General features: G+C 48.7%; 1 protein-coding gene across 1 annotated transcript; it reads right to left on the reverse strand.

Annotated features, from left to right (window-relative positions):
* Positions 1 to 415: 415 nt before the first annotated feature.
* On the reverse strand, positions 416 to 15,532 carry LOC141287032 (indoleamine 2,3-dioxygenase 2-like). Its single transcript, XM_073819172.1, has 12 exons — positions 15,273 to 15,532; positions 12,294 to 12,300; positions 11,045 to 11,164; positions 10,831 to 10,949; positions 9,745 to 9,854; positions 6,417 to 6,529; positions 2,081 to 2,155; positions 1,605 to 1,740; positions 1,464 to 1,515; positions 1,223 to 1,371; positions 1,007 to 1,111; positions 416 to 705 (listed from the first exon to the last, which is right to left on the reverse strand). Exons 1-12 carry the CDS (start codon positions 15,530 to 15,532, stop codon positions 416 to 418), a joined length of 1,536 nt encoding a protein of 511 aa, XP_073675273.1.
* Positions 15,533 to 15,949: the final 417 nt, after the last annotated feature.

A 15,949-nucleotide genomic window follows, 5' to 3' on the forward strand; every position in this document is an offset into this window, starting at 1 on the left:
TTTAATATGGAAAAACTGCATGTCAAATTTCTGAATTAGAATGGGTTAATAATAATTAAAGTTGACTTCAAATGACTTCAATTTAGATTTAACATTGAATAACTCTTTAAATCAGGATTGTTTGCCATATTACAAATATGCATACAGACATTAGACAGCCTCCAATGTGAGTTCATGTTTTAACATGTTTTTAAAAGCCTTTGGTTTTGTGTTAAAGTTTACAAATGAAACAACCAACATAGTTATTTTGTTACATAGTGTCATATTTTGTGCTTACATTCTCCATGTGTATCAAATCTCAGATGGTGTTTACTTTTAAACCCAGAATAAGCCCTTACACCCCTAAATAATCAAAGAAAACAAAAACATAATTATTCAGGGGTGACATTGCTAAAAGAGGTTGAAAGCAAACTTGCTAAAGTAAGTGAAGAAGGAGTTTGCGTGTGTGGTGTGCTTGTGTTTTGTCACGCACTGTCTTCAGAAAGGTCATAATCCCTGACCCTCCAGTACCTCTTTCCTCCAGCGCTGTGGGTGCTTTTCTGATCGTATCCAGCTCCTCAGCCAAATCCTGCTTGTTGGCACGAAGCTGTTTGGCACGGGAGGCCGGGATAGTGATGTAACGGGTGACAATGGTAATGTGGTAATTCCGAAAGTCAACCAAGCGAGCCACACACTGCTCAAATATGTGTGTTAAACGCTCATCCCTGCTGAAAAAACCAGCATATGCCGGTTAGGTATGTTTTGGTGCTGGGATACTGGTTTTAGCTGGTTTATGCTGGTCCTTTGCTGGTTTATGCTGGTCCTTTGCTGGTTTATGCTGGTCCTTGACCAGCAACATGACCAGCATTAACCAGCAAGGGACCAGCATAAACCAGCTAAGGACCAGCATAAACCAGCAAAGGACCAGCATTAACCAGCAAAGGACCAGCATAAACCAGCTAAAACCAGCATCCCAGCACCAAAACCTACCTAACCAGCATATGCTGGTTTTTTCAGCAGGGATCCCCTTGCTGGAGCACAAACATGCGCAGAGACGAGCGACTAGAGATGTTTTCAATGAAATGCTTATGAGAGGGCAGCATGTAGTCCCTCATTCTTCTCAGGAAGGCACCTGTTTTAATGATATTTTCTATATAAAGACATGTCATGCATCTATTGCTTTGCACCTATTGATCTAATGATCTAACCATGAGAAGATGATTCTCACTGAAGATTCTCTTACCACTGCTGCCTTCATGTTGGACTCCCAGCAGCTCATCAAAGCAGTGTAAGATACTACTTTGAGCAGCACTGCTTCCTGAAAACTCCATTGGCTTCTCCTGAACTCCCTCATACATGAGACCGTCTGGCATTAATAGGTTATCTTTCCATCTAACTCCCACATGCAGAAAGAAGAGTTTTTATAGATTCAGAAGAACTCTGAAGGCAATTCAAATCAACAAAAAACTTATAGTATGGCTTACCCAGACAGATAGATCCTCATAATGCCATAGATTATGGAGGGATCTACATATTCTGAAACAGTAAACTATATACATATAAATATATATGTCACATGAAGCATTTAAACCACTTGAATTTTTTTTCTCTCCTGAAAGTATTACCATGCATTAGTTTAAGGGTCTGTTTCATGCTGTCTATGGTCTGACTGACAACATCCAGAGCTTTAGTGACCATAGAAACATCATTATCATGGATGCCATTAATGACATCAAGGATAGACTGTGAAAAAAGAAACCGCTAGTATTACCACAGTAAAGTAATGTAATCAGATGGTAATGGAGTATGCTTTAAAAGGCAGTGGTGTTTCAGTCTTTCTACTTCAAAATTAGATTTTTAATTCAATGTGTTACTTGCCATTTTATTATACTATGTGTAATTTACTAGTGATTTCAGAGTAAAAATAGTTTCAAAGTAAATCAGACATTTTTTTTTCAATGCATATTCGCAAACCACGCTACATCAAAGTAATTAAAACAAATACTAGCAGAGTGAATCAATATGAATTCTTGGCTATTATGCCTTCTATAGCTTCTGTGAACTATGGCATTTGTAAAGGCGCCACACCTTAAGCTTAAGCTGCCAACTCCACCAGCAGTGACACCATAAAAAATTCTCTTACACTTTCCCCACCAGGAAATGTCAACAACAACGTCTAGGTTACGAAGGTAACCCACGTTCCCCGAAGGAGGGAACGGAGACGTTACATTGGGATCTCGCCTGAGAGACTGATCATCTCTGAGCCTTATTAAAAAAGGCCAATTGAAAATTGGCGAGTGGACGTGCGCGCCGGCCACTCCCCCGTACATACGGGTATATAAGATGGCGGCGCGCATCACTCAAACAGGTTTTCGCTGAAGAGCAGATCAAGCCGGCGTCAGCGCGACGCCAGGGACGTGGCAGGGGAATGTAACCCCTTCAGTCGAATCACTTCGACGTTACATTGGGAACTGACCCATGGAACAGGCCACGGCCCTGGCACCGCGTTACGCACAACTTCACGTGCTGACAAATATACGTGCCGGCAGGCGAAGTGTAAAGTAACCTTCCCAACGCCCTGAGGCCCAGTAAGGGGGCCTTTCCAGGGATGCCAGTTGTACTGAAGCATGGGTTGGGGGGGCGGAGCACATGAAATTTTTACATGTGGAAATGAAAATAATGCAGTATATCCATAAAGGTTTTTAGGGATACACGAGGGAAACAGCGGTCACCTCCGCTGGAATAAATAAAAACTAAGCCACAACCTGCGGGGCGAAGGAGACCCAGGCAGGATCACAGTGCAGGACTACTCCGTGCCTAGCCCTGACTGCAGGGCAGGAGGATCCAGGGTTCGCCGGAGGGAACATTCTGGGAAATAGCGCACGGATCCATGTGGGAATGGCGCAGCAAGCCGACACCAGCCGGTCTTCCCGCTCACCTGTGAGTCCTTATGTTAGGACACGGGAGAACGGCCTCTACGCAAGGATGTAGAACCAAGCGAAGGTAGGGTGTCGCCCAGCCCGCAGCTCTCGGATTTTACATCTGCTAGTGAGGTGCCATGAGCCAAGGATCATGGCTGTCCCTGAGTATAACAGGGAGAAGGCATCTACCACCCATTTAGCCAACCTCAGTTTGGGGACAGCATTCCCTTTCTGCTGAACCCCGAAGCAGAAAGCTGCTAGGTGCGCCTGAAGTGCCGAGTGATTTCATTTTCACATATTTATAGACACAACATCGCAAGGCCGGGTCTGCCTCCTCCAAGGCAGAGCTTGCAGGTTCACCACTCGATCGCGGAAAGGCGTGGTGGGGAACCTTGGGCACAATGACCGGGCCGGGGTCTCAGGTTGTAACGTGAGAGTCGCCGGGCCCGATTTCTAGACACGCTTCGCTGACAGAGAAAGGTTGTAGGTCTCCTACCCTCTTGATGGAAGCCAGGACAGTCAGGAGCGCTGTCTTAATGACAGGAATTCTAGCTCGACTGAGGCCAGTGGCTCAAATGGAGCGCCCCGCGGCCCTGAAGGGTGACAGGGGGATCCCAAGAGGGTATGAGGTGCGGTCTGGGCACCTCTGAGGGACCTCACGACCAGTGGGTGCTTACCTACCTTGCTCCATCTACTGCATATGATACGCGGCTAAGCGGCGGCATATATTCCGAGAGTCAAGGGGACAGCCTGCGCTCCAACTCTCCTGCAGGAAAGGAAGCACTACTGCAATCGTGTATCTCTGTGCCTCTCAGCGAGAGGAATGCCAGCAAATAGACCTCATCTCAGTGCGTAAGCCTGCCTGTATCAAGGGAGCTCAGTACTGAGTGATAATTTGTATCATGGCCTGTGGAAGGCCGGAGAGGTCTACGGTGTCAAACCATGCCCTTACAGAGAGGGACTGCCGCGAGGGAATGGTTACTAAGACCTAAGTCCGGGTGGGCCATCCTTGTAGCGCAACCTACAGACTTACTCCTCAGTGTCTGTGCAAGGAGGCTCGCTGGGGAAGGGCGTACTTGGGCCCCGGAGGTCAGCTGTGTGCCAGTGTTACTCTGGCAATGGGAGGAATCGGAAGGGCGAGCGGATGTGGCTGGGCCTTGCCGATATAACTCCAACTAGCTGCGTCACGGGGTGGAGTCGCCATTCTGCAGGTGGGTGGACTGCCGTGGGAGCCGACCGGCTGCACGGTTGAGTTTCCCTGCTTCAGGTGAATGGCAAGTAGCAAAATCTGCCACGTTGGACTCCATGGGAGCAGATGGGGAGGAGCTGTAAGCCTCTGTCGTACATGGCAACCCAACCCGTGGTAAGCCACGGGCTGACTTGTCGGCAATACTGCGGGAAAACGCCAGTCCGGAGTGAGCCGAGATGCCATGCTCATCATGGGACTCGATCGTGCTGAAGCGGTCTCACATGAAACAAGCTTAGCGGCAAGCGGCTAGAGCTGTCATGTCCCCCAGGAGCCTCTAATTTTGAGAGGGACCACTGTATTGTGCCTGATTAGCTCAGGGACTACAGCACTGACTGTGCGCTCTTGGTAGCAAGGCGGGCCGTCTTGTTGGACTGAGTCGGGCTCCCGACCGAGAAAAAGGATTTTCCCTCGGTTGGCCTGAAGGACCCGATGGCGGGGGTGCCGAAGCACCAGGTCCCTGTATTCGCACAACGGAACTCACGAGTGGGCTGGAAAGCACCAGTCGAAGAGCCGGTTGAAGACGCGAATTCCTGTATGCCGAAGAGGGGACAGGGGAGCTCCCGTGGCCTAAAGAAGGCAGGGAGGAGAGGGGACTAGCCAAATGGAAGCACCTCGCGCTGAAGCGCTCGAGCCCCGGAGCAGACCGCAGAAGGGGTGTGCGTCGGGAGCGATCGAGACGCAACAACGAGTGCCCTTCAGGCAGATGGCTGCAACCCAGCCCTGGAGACGGAAACATACTTGTATGTGCTTCGTCGTGAGCATGTGTGCCGACAGCCTGAGAAGGGACCGGAACAGAGCTCCATCCAGGGCGGATGTTAACCCACCACTCTAACTGGACACGTGAAGTACTGGACACGTGAAGTCGGGACTGTAAGGTCCTGACCTCGTCCCGGCTGGAGGGACAGGCTGGATCGCGTCCTTCACCAGTAGGAACGCGACCTCCGCAGGCAGAACAGAGGCACGCCTGCCCGAATAAGAATGTAAGGGGTACCTCTGAGTCTGGGCGGACGCCTGGTGCCGGGCCGTACCGTCCGTATCAACCAGCGTAGTGGTATCAAGGGAGCGTTGTCCGACGTGACCGTGGTGGGGCAGCCTAGGGGAAGACAGGGAGGAGACAAAAATCCAGAAGGATGAACGTCCTGGAGAAGTGTCTAGTTGCACTAAGTAGTGCTTACCTTCTACCCTGTTCCCGCGCTGGCGAAGGCCGGCCGCGAGTCTGGTTCCCGAGGAGTGTAAGTGCTGCTCAGGAAGGAAACTCGAGGTCGAAGGCCAGAGGTGAGAATTTTGCTCTTTTTGTGAAAATGTGGGTACCGTCGACCGATGGGCTGACGGCAGCATTGAAGTACACAGTGGCCCCCGGCCCTCCACCGGGAGCGGGGAGCGTAGATGACGTACAGGTGGAGGCGGCATCTCCGGCGGCGGGATGGGAACTTCGCGGCGGGGCAAGATGTGTTTGATCGCCTCCGTCTGTTTCTGTACTGCCGAGAACTGCTGGGCAGAGTCCTCGACAGTGTCGCCGAAAAGGCCACTCTGGGAGACGGGAGCGTCGAGAAAGCGTGCTTTGTCGGCGTCTGCCATCTGGGCCAGAGTGAGCCATAGGTGTCGCTCCTGGACCACAGCCGTGGACATCACCTGACCAATGGCCCGCGCCGCGACCTTCGTCGCTCGAAGGGCAAAGTCGGTGGCAGCGCGAAGTTCCTGCATTATGCCTTGGTCAGAACCACCCTCGTGCAGCTGTTTCAACCCCTTGGCCTGGTAGACCTGCAGGGTTGCCATCGCATGCAGGGCCGAGGCTCTGGCATCTCGACGGGGGTCTGCTGACGGGCGGAAGACCGCAGGGCCTTTGGGGCCGGCGGTACGTTCGGCACCGTGACTTGTAAATCCCCGCGAGGCGCGAGGGGGGGCCTACCCGCGAGCGAGCGGCGAGTCTTCAACATCCCCATGGTCATGCGTTCACAGTGAACGCATGAACCATCCGTGAAAGCTGCCTCAGCATGTTCGAGACCCAGATATGTGAAGCAGCTTACATGTCCGTCCAGAGAGGTGAGGTAACTGCCGCACCCAGAAGCGCACGGCCGGAAAGCCATTCTGAAAAGAACGTCTTTACACGGCCGTGAGAAATTGCTCTTTTAGTCCTGGTCTACCCAGGGAGTGCCCAGCAGTGGAAGCCATGGCGGTGGAAGCAGAGCAGGAAGCCTTGGCGGAGCAGTTAGAGCAGGAAGCCTTGGCGGTGCAGGCAGAGCAGAAAGTTCATAAAAGGGTGCCACCCTCTTGGGAGGTTCTGCCATGAATGCCGCCTCCTTGGAAGGTTCTGCAGCTGGTGCTGCCACCTCTGGAGGCACTGGCGCTGCAGACTCATGGTCAGACGAGGCCTCTGGAGCTGACTCGTGAACAGACTCATGGACAGATGAGACCTCTGGAGCAGACTCGTGGACAGACTCATGGACAGATGAGACCTCTGGAGCAGACTCGTGAACAGACTCATGGACAGACGAGACCTCTGGAGCAGACTCGTGGACAGACGAGGCCTCTGGAGCAGACTCTGGAGACCTCTGGAGCAGACTCGTGAACAGACTCATGGACAGACAAGACCTCTGGACAGACGAGACCTCTGGAGCAGACTCATGGACAGACGAGACCTCTGGAGCAGACTCGTGGACAGACGAGGCCTCTGGAGCAGACTCGTGGACAGGAGGGGCCTCTGGGATGCAGTGTGCAGCCCACACACTTAAAATGGCGATGACCATCACAGGCAGCGCAGTGGATAGAGGGAGACCCACCGGGCTAGTGGGTGTAGGGACCACTGGGATGCCAGCAGCTCTCACTGACATCATTGGTGGGTCCATCACACTTGCAATCATAATATGACGAGACTCTGAAGGATAAGGTGAGGCATGGCGTGGCTCTGGCAGATCAGACGAGGCATGGCGTGGCTCTGGCAGATCAGACGAGGCATGGCGTGGCTCTGGTATAGGGACCGTGGATTGGCTTGGCTCTGGCATGGCGGCCATCTTGGCCGGGGACTCTGGCATGGCGGCCATCTTGGCCGGGGACTCTGGCATGGTGACCATCTTGTGAACAGGCTTAGGGATGGCAGCCATCTTGTGAGCAGACTCTGGAAGGGCAGCCATGACAGGTGCAGACTCTGGAAGGGCAGCCATGACAGGTGCAGACTCTGGAGCGGCAGCCATCTTGTGAGCAGACTCTGGAAGGGCAGCCGTGACAGGTGCAGACTCTGGAGCGGCAGCCATCTTGTGAACAGGCTTTGGGATGGCGACCATCTTGTAAGCAGACTCTGGAATGGCGGCCTTGACAGGTGCAGACTCTGAGGCAGCAGCCATCTTGCGAGCAGACTCTGGAACAGCAGGCATGGCGTGAGCAGGCCCTGGAGCGGTAGGCTTGATGTGAACAGGCCCTGGAGCGGCAGGAATGGTGTGAGCTGGTTGTGGCTTGGTAGACGTGATGTTAGCAGGCTGTGGCTTGGAACACGTGACGTGAACAAGCCTTGAAGCGGCAGGCATGATGTGAGCAGGCCCTGGAGCAGCAGACATGACGTGAGCAGACCCTGAAGCAGCAGACATGACATGAGCAGGCCCTGGAGCAGGCATGACGTGAGCAGGCCCTGATGCAGCAGACATGACGTGAGCAGAACTTGGAGCAGCAGACATGTGAGCAGGCCCTGAAGCAGCAGGCATGACGTGAACAGGCCTTGAAGCAGCAGGCATGATGTGAGCAGGCCTTGAAGCAGCAGACATGACGTGAGCAGGCTTTGAAGCAGCAGGCATGACATGAGCAGGCCTTGAAGCAGCAGACATGACGTGAGCAGGCTTTGAAGCAGCAGACATTACGTGTGCAGGCTTTGAAGCAGCAGACATGACGTGAGCAGGCTTTGAAGCAGCAGACATGACGTGAGCAGGCTTTGAAGCAGCAGACATGACGTGAGCAGGCTTTGAAGCAGCAGGCATAACGGTTGGGACATGGAGATGTTTTGATGTGGCAGGTACTGTAGGGTGGCTGTGCTCTTCCTCTGCAACCCCCACAGTAAATGATGAACCCGTCAGCGACAGAGCAAAGTTAATGTATCTTTCCAATGACCAATTAATTTTTCCACCAGGCAATTGAGAACGAATGGGTTCATTTAAACCCACTCTAAAAATGTCCTTAAGTGCCATATCATTAAAAGCAACCAGATAGCACAGTCCACAAAAATCTTCAACATAGTCCTCTATAGTTTGGTTTCCTTGACGCAAAGAGAGGAGACGAACAACTGCTGGGTTCATTTTTGTAGGTCACGTATTCTGTAACAATTATCCACTGTGACGGCGAGATGTGTAGAACCCAAGTGCAGTTTATTTACAGTGATGCAAAATCCAAACAAATAATCCATACATTAAATCCAAACAACAAACGTAATCCAAACAACGACGAGACTTGACTTGAGAACTTGACAAAGGCTTGACTTGACATGAACAGACTTGACTTGACTTGATACAGACTTGACATAAACTTGACTTGAAACAGACTTGATAAACACTCACCAAACAGCAGAATTACAACTGCAATACACAACAGGGAATCAATGAAACAGAAGGCCTATTTATACAAAACAATACAGGTCACATGACACAAACAAACCAATGGAAAACAAGGAACAAGACCATAGCAACCAATGACAACCAATCAGAACATGACACATGGAACTAGGGAACCAATGACAGGAATACATGAGGGCAAGGGAAGCAAGACACAACAGCATGAAACAAATACAAAATAAAAGACATGAAAACATGAACATGAAAACCAAGACTAAACAAAACCCCAAACCCCATGTTACAATGGTCTGGGACTGTTTTGCTGCTTCTGGACCTGGAAGACTTGCTGTGATAAATGGAACCATGAATTCTGCTGTCTACCAAAAAATCCTGAAGGACAATGTCCGGCCATCTGTTTGTGACCTCAAGCTGAAGCAAACTTGGGTTCTGCAGCAGGACAATGATTCAAAACACACCAGCAATTCCATCTCTGAATAGCTGAAGAAAAACAAAATGAAGACTTTGGAGTGGCCTAGTCAAAGTCCTGACATGAATCCTATTGAGATTCTGTGTCAATATTTAAAAAGACAGTTCATGCTCGAAAACCCTCCAATGTGGCTCAATTACAACAATTGTGCAGATGAGTGGGCCAAAATTTCAGCACAGCACAAGTTATCACAAACGCTTGATTGCAGTTGTTGCTGCTAAGGGTGGCCCAACCAGTTATTAAGTTAAGCAAACACTTTTTCACACAGGGCCTTGTGGGTTTGGATTCTCCTTTGCCGAGATAATCCATCCACCTCACAGGTGTGGCATATCAAGATGCTGATTAGACAGCATGATTATTGCACAGGTGTGACTTAGGCTGGCCACAATAAAAGGACACTCTAAAATGTGCAGTTTTATCACACAGCACAATGCCACAGATGTTGCAAGTTTTGAGGGAGCATGCAATAGGCATATGGACAGCAAGAATTTCCACCAGAGCTGTTGCCTGTAAATTATATGTTCATTTCTCTACCATAAGCTGTCTCCAAAGGCGTTTCAAAGAATTTGGCAGTACATCCAACTGGCCTCACAACCACAGACCAAGTGTAACCACACCAGCCCAGGACCTCCACATCCAACATCTTCACCTCCAAGATCGTCTGAGACCAGCCACCCGGACAGCTGCTACAACAGTTGGTTTGCATAACCAAAGAATTTCTGCACAAACTGTCAGAAACCGTCTCAGAGAAGCTCATCTGCATGCTCGTCGTCCTCATTGGGGTCTTGACCTGACTGCAGTTCACCATCATAACCGAATTGAGTGGGCAAATGCTCACATTCAATAGTATCTGGCACTTTGGAGAGGTGTTCTCTTCACGGATGAATCCCGGTTTTCACTGTACAGGGAAGATGGCCGACAGCGTGTATGGCGTTGTGTGGGTGAGCGGTTTGCTGATATCAACATTGTGGATCGAGTGGCCCATGGTGGCGGTGGGGTTATGGTATGGGCAGGCATATGTTATGGACAATGAACACATTTTGCATTTTATTGATTGCATTTTGAATGCACAGAGATATCGTGAAAAGATCCTTGTTGTGGCATTCATCCACGACCATCATCTCATGTTGCAGCATGATAATGCACGGCTCCATGTTGCAAGGATCTGTGCACAATTCCTGAAAGCTGAAAACATCCCAGTTCTTGCATGGCCAGAATCAGACATGTCACCCTTTGAGCATGTTTGGGATGCTCTGGATCAGCGTATACGACAGCACGTTCCAGTTCCTGCCAATATCCAGCAACTGAAGAGGAGTGGACCAACATTCCACAGGCCACAGTCAACAACCTGATCAACTCTATGCGAAGGAGATGTGTTGCAATGCATGAGGCAATGGTGAACACACCAGATACTGATACCACCCCCCCCCCAATCCCTGAAAAAGCAAGGATGATTTTAGATTGTGTACTTCTGCACCAGCTGCACAACTCCCATTGACATAGGCCTAACTAGAAATGGATTTGAAGACTCTAATTAAATCATTATTTCCACCCTAAGTAAAATAAAACATAGAAATTAACAAAAAATAGATTGGGATAACATGCTAGTACATATCAATTCATATGAATGAGTTTTAAGAATTTATGGATCAGTGAGTTTACCTATCTGAATCTCTTTTCTTCCAGTTGGCAAGGACTGCATCAGCGTAGATGAGAATAGGGGGCAGACCCAGTCTGTCAGACACCTCACAGAATGGTACCGACAGACTATGCGAAAGCACCTGGAGGTTCATGACACATAAATAATCAGAGAGTTCAGTTCTGTGCTTATTAGCCCTATTAGTGGTTTGAAATGCATATAAAATGATTGTGGTACTTTGATTGTTTCTCTTTCGCCCTCCTGCCATACGTAACCCACAGTCATCATGCTCAAAGCCAGATAAGCCAAACGCAGCTCACGATGTGTCTGCAACAAATGAGTCTCCAACAGAGGCATCTGAGGATACAGAATACAAAATACAAAACAATCACAGGAACAGTCATAATTCAATTATTAACATTTTTTAGACCCTGCATCCATTGTCACCATCAGTGGTTTTATTAAAAATAAACCTTTAAAGCAGCAAAAGCACTGTACACAAATAAGCAATACATAGCACAATAAATAAATTAATAAAACAGAATAAACTCCAACAAGCAAATGCTAGTTTCACGAGTTCCCACTTACTGATAATAAACAGAGTAAAAGGAAAAGCGTATTTGGCGTGCTGTCCGGGAGAGGGCTCCGAGCTCGAAATTCATTCCTGAGCCCGGGGCACTCCCCCTGCCCGGGGAGAGGGTCCGAGCTCGGCAATCGGCCCGAACCCAAGAGCTCCCCCCTGGAGAGAGGAGACGGGGTGGTGGACGGATGTTGAAAAACGTGAGATAGGAAAGGTAAGACTGCTTTGATTATTTATAGGGATTCCCTTTAACACCGATTGGATAGGGAGTGATTACTGATGCATTGGCCGTGTTAATTATCTGTGTGTGCTCCTCCCGAAATTTGTTAATAAAACATCACTTCACGAGTTCCCACTTACTGATAATAAACAGAGTAATAGAGCAATCGGCCCGAACCCAAGAGCTCCCCCAAAAGGCTAAACAATTGCAGGACAGCAGCCAAGGGAAACCGCTGTAACCCCCCCAACGATGCTTAGTTTTTGGCTGAAGGCATGCTGGATGATTGTAGCAGTGGGTGGGGAAACAAAAGTGGGAGGAGCTCCAGCGGGAGCTGCTAAGACAGAAATATTAAGAAAGGCTCCTGCGGGAGCGGGTACTGCTGCGGCGGTGAGAGGGGGGCAATGGACACCTGGTCTTAAGTGATGTCAGCAGGAACCTCATGAATTAATTGTAAAACAGGTAGAGAAATTTGTTGAAGCATTTCAAAGCTAAATACAGAGCTACAAAATGTAATGTTAACGTTTTATGAATGTTGATGTAAATTAATGAAATTAATATTATTATGATTTAATTTATGTCTTCAATTTTACTATAGCCCGTCAATCAATATTTCATTGATTTTAGTGAGGAACAGCTATAGTGGATGTGTGATCAGTGAATACGGTCCCCTCCATGCACACTAATACCTTGATACTATAATGCACACAATCATATAGTCATCAAAACAATCAGCAAGTACACATAAACCCATCCACACACACACAAAGACATTTATACATGTACTCCAATTCACCCACTTCAACCAAAAAAAAAGGGATCCAACAATCATTTTTTTTAGTTTTCATATCATCTTACCTTTTTTCCACATTCTTACTGCATTGTTTATTGTTCCAGTATGTGTTCTTTTCAAAATCTTAAACACTATTTCAACTATAGTGCACAAACTCTATTTATTATGTATGGTTAATAAATGAGGATTTTTGTTTTCCTTCAGACCCGGCGTCCATTGTAGTGGACATGAGAAAAATCTAATAAAAAAATGAGTTGGCACAAATCTTTCTTTTTTAGACTCATTTATATGTTGGAGAAGAGCAAATATCAAGTGGGTAAAAAAAAATTTGTTCAGTGAAAAAAAATTCTAAAGAGGTTAAAAAATCATCCAGGAGATGAACCAGAAACGGTAGATGGTTATTGTTAGAGAGGATCCAGCAAATCGCCTCTGACAACATATCAAAAATGTTAGGGCTGCTTCTACAGCCGAATGTGAGGCGGACGGCAAAATAAAATTTTTCCTGCCAGCGGATTCCGAATTAATGCCAGTAGTCAGGGTGAATGGGCATGACTTTAAAGGCAGAAGTAATATCGACTTTGGCCAGCCAAGCACCTCGACCGGCTTCTTTGATCAGGGTGATGGCTTGATCAGTGTCGTGGTAGTGGAGAGAAAATTCTTTGAGTGGGATGAGGCTGTTAATACTTGGGAATGGGGAATTATGTGGGGATGAGCGATCGATTATGAGGCGTTTTTTACCTGAAAATTTTCTGGTTGTGACGCTGATGGGGCTGACTCGAAAAATATCAAAGGGAGGAACGGAAAAGGGGCCGATCATGAAATTTGCTTCTATTTATTTTTTAATTAAGATGTCAACTGTTTCGGGTTCAGTGAGAGCGGACTGAAGGTTGGGACAGATGAGACTTTGGGAAGGAAGACTTACGACACCAGGGTGAAAGCCATGCGAGAGACCTGAAAGGATAAAATCTGTAAAATTAGAATCAGGATGATGAAGCAATTCGGCAGATAAACGAGAAGCATTAACAGGAGTCGATAGATACAGTTTATCTTTTTTATTTCCAGCTCTCTGCACTGGGCAGATCAAACGGGCGTGGGCGCCACCGCAAAAATTACAGACATGCAAAAAATGACAGCGTTGTCTAGTGCACCTTGCATTGTTAAAGTTGGTGCAAGCTTGACTGCCGGAATAACGGCGTTGAAGTGAGGGAGAGGGGAAGGAAGATGTGTCCATGAGGCGTGGTACATGACTGGTAGATTTCGGCTGGGATGTTTCGGGACAGGGAGTGATAGAAGGGATGACAAAGGGACAGGAAATAGTGGAGTGTGAGAGGGAGCGGCAGACTGCGCAAGCAATATTGCGGCAGCCGGCGAACACCCTGTTGTGAAGCTCGAAATCCAAGGCCCCCCAATAGGGGCACTGATTCCACTGGGAAATATGGATTGCGCATTTGGCTGAGAACATCTTGTGATATGTTTAATAATGCGAGCCTCCGTATGATAACGCGAGCTCAGCGATGATCGTGAGGTAATCACTGAGCTTGCGTCTCCTATGGGGAAATACAGAGCATATTACCTCCAAGTACCGGTTGAACGCGATGGTGAATTCCGTGAATGAAAGGATGCGACATGTGATGTGAGCGGAGTTCTTTAGTGTCACTGAGAATTAGCCGCAATTAATTAGGTGATCTGGTTGTGAAGGAGAGAGAGGAGAAAGGAGAGTGAAGAGATCAATGTCTGCAACTGCTAGAATCTGGGTCCGGATGGAATTGGAAACGGGAGGTGGCTCCAGTGCGATTGCGTTTGGAGGGACAGGTAGGGGTGTGGCTGAGCCTAGCGTGAATGAAGTGCGAATTTGAGAAGGAAGAGAAACTGCCGGGAGTGATAGCGGAGGCGCGCTCGCGCTATAACTGACTCCTGGGGCAGAAGAAAAAGAGGGATAGATAGAAGAGGTAACAAGCGCCGGGGCTTGCGCTGAAAGCGGAGGCATGCTCACGCTATAGTTGGCCCCTGAGGCGGAAGAGAAAGAAGGATAGATAGAAGAGGTAACGGGCGCCGGTGCTTGAACTGAAAGCGGAGGCGCGCTCACGCTATAGTTTGCTCCTGGGGCGGAAAAGAAAGAGGGATAGATAGAGGGGATAACGGGCGCCGGGGCTTGAACTGAAAGCGTGCTCATGCTATAGTTAGCTCCTGGTGCAGAAGGAAAAGAGGGATGAACAGAGGAAATAGCGAGTGCTGGGGTTTACGCCATTGCGGGGTTAACGGGCGCCGTGGCTTGCGCTGCGAGCGGAGACATGCTCGCACTAGGGTGGGATGGTGGCGCTGCCGGCCATGGGTAGGGGAGGGGATTAGGAGTGCGGTGAGGTATCGGCTGTAAATGGTTCTTTGTAGCCGGCTGTGGGCTCGCACTAATGTGGCGGCTTGGAGGGCCCGCCCATAAGACCGTTTGATCGACATGTCAAACAACCAATCACAGTTCGTTTCGTTCAGCGTCACGTCTCAGTGCTTGGAAACGCCCCCACAACAACAGACTGGCGTGCAACAAGTCAGTCATTGAAATAACCAGCATTGAAAGATAACGAAGAAGACGGAGAACAAGCAGTAAGTCAGTAATTTGTTTGCGAACGTCGCAAATGTGTACAACAACAATGGCGTCTGCATAAGCACCTTTTAGCAAAACGCCGAGTAAATCAGTCTGCGCTTTGTTTCCCGGCGGACCGAAAATAAACACGACACTCGCGTCTCCCGGAAATCCAGTTAAATTCAACTAATCAGATGACGACTTTAACATTCCTGAAGTGTTTCCAGTTAAGTGTACCATATGTATCAGACGTTTAGCCAACGTTCCGTGGACATGACGTCTGAGGCTGAGACTAACTTCCCTGTAGCTGGGATGGAGGAAAGGGCTGAGGCGAAGGAAGACGCTGGCGAAGGCGGCTGATGCCTCGAGGGTGAAGGTGATGGTGGGGTTCGGCGAGCGTGAATGGTGGAACGAGAGGGTTTACGGCCCCGTTTTGCAGCCGCGGGCTCGCTTGGAGGATCCTGCGGGACAGCGTTTGCCTGTGTCACGGCAGGTGATGTTGGCGAGGCAGCGGCCTCGAAAAGATTCTCCTCTTTGAGAAGTTCTATCTCGGACATTTGTCTGGCTTGGTTGGACCAAAGTCTGTTGAAAAACGTGAGATAGGAAAGGTAAGACTGCTTTGATTATTTATAGGGATTCCCTTTAACACCGATTGGATAGGGAGTGATTACTGATGATGCATTGGCCGTGTTAATTATCTGTGAGTGCTCCTCCCGAAATTTGTTAATAAAACATTACTTAAAAAATGCTTTGAGCTTTAAAAATGTCATAGGTCCCCTAAGTTCAGAAGGAATAGAATGCCAAAGGATAGGAGCATAGACAAAAAAAATGCCCTGTCATAAAAAAAAAGTTGTCCCTCTCATAAATTAAGCGAGTCTGAAGTACAGCCAGCAAATTATATGATGAATTTGTGATGAGCTCAATCTGTGGTCAGGGCTGTAAGGCATTAACAACAGAGATAGTTAATGTGGCGC

Source organism: Garra rufa, chromosome 15 (assembly GCF_049309525.1).
Source record: "Garra rufa chromosome 15, GarRuf1.0, whole genome shotgun sequence".
Taxonomy (NCBI): domain Eukaryota; kingdom Metazoa; phylum Chordata; class Actinopteri; order Cypriniformes; family Cyprinidae; genus Garra; species Garra rufa.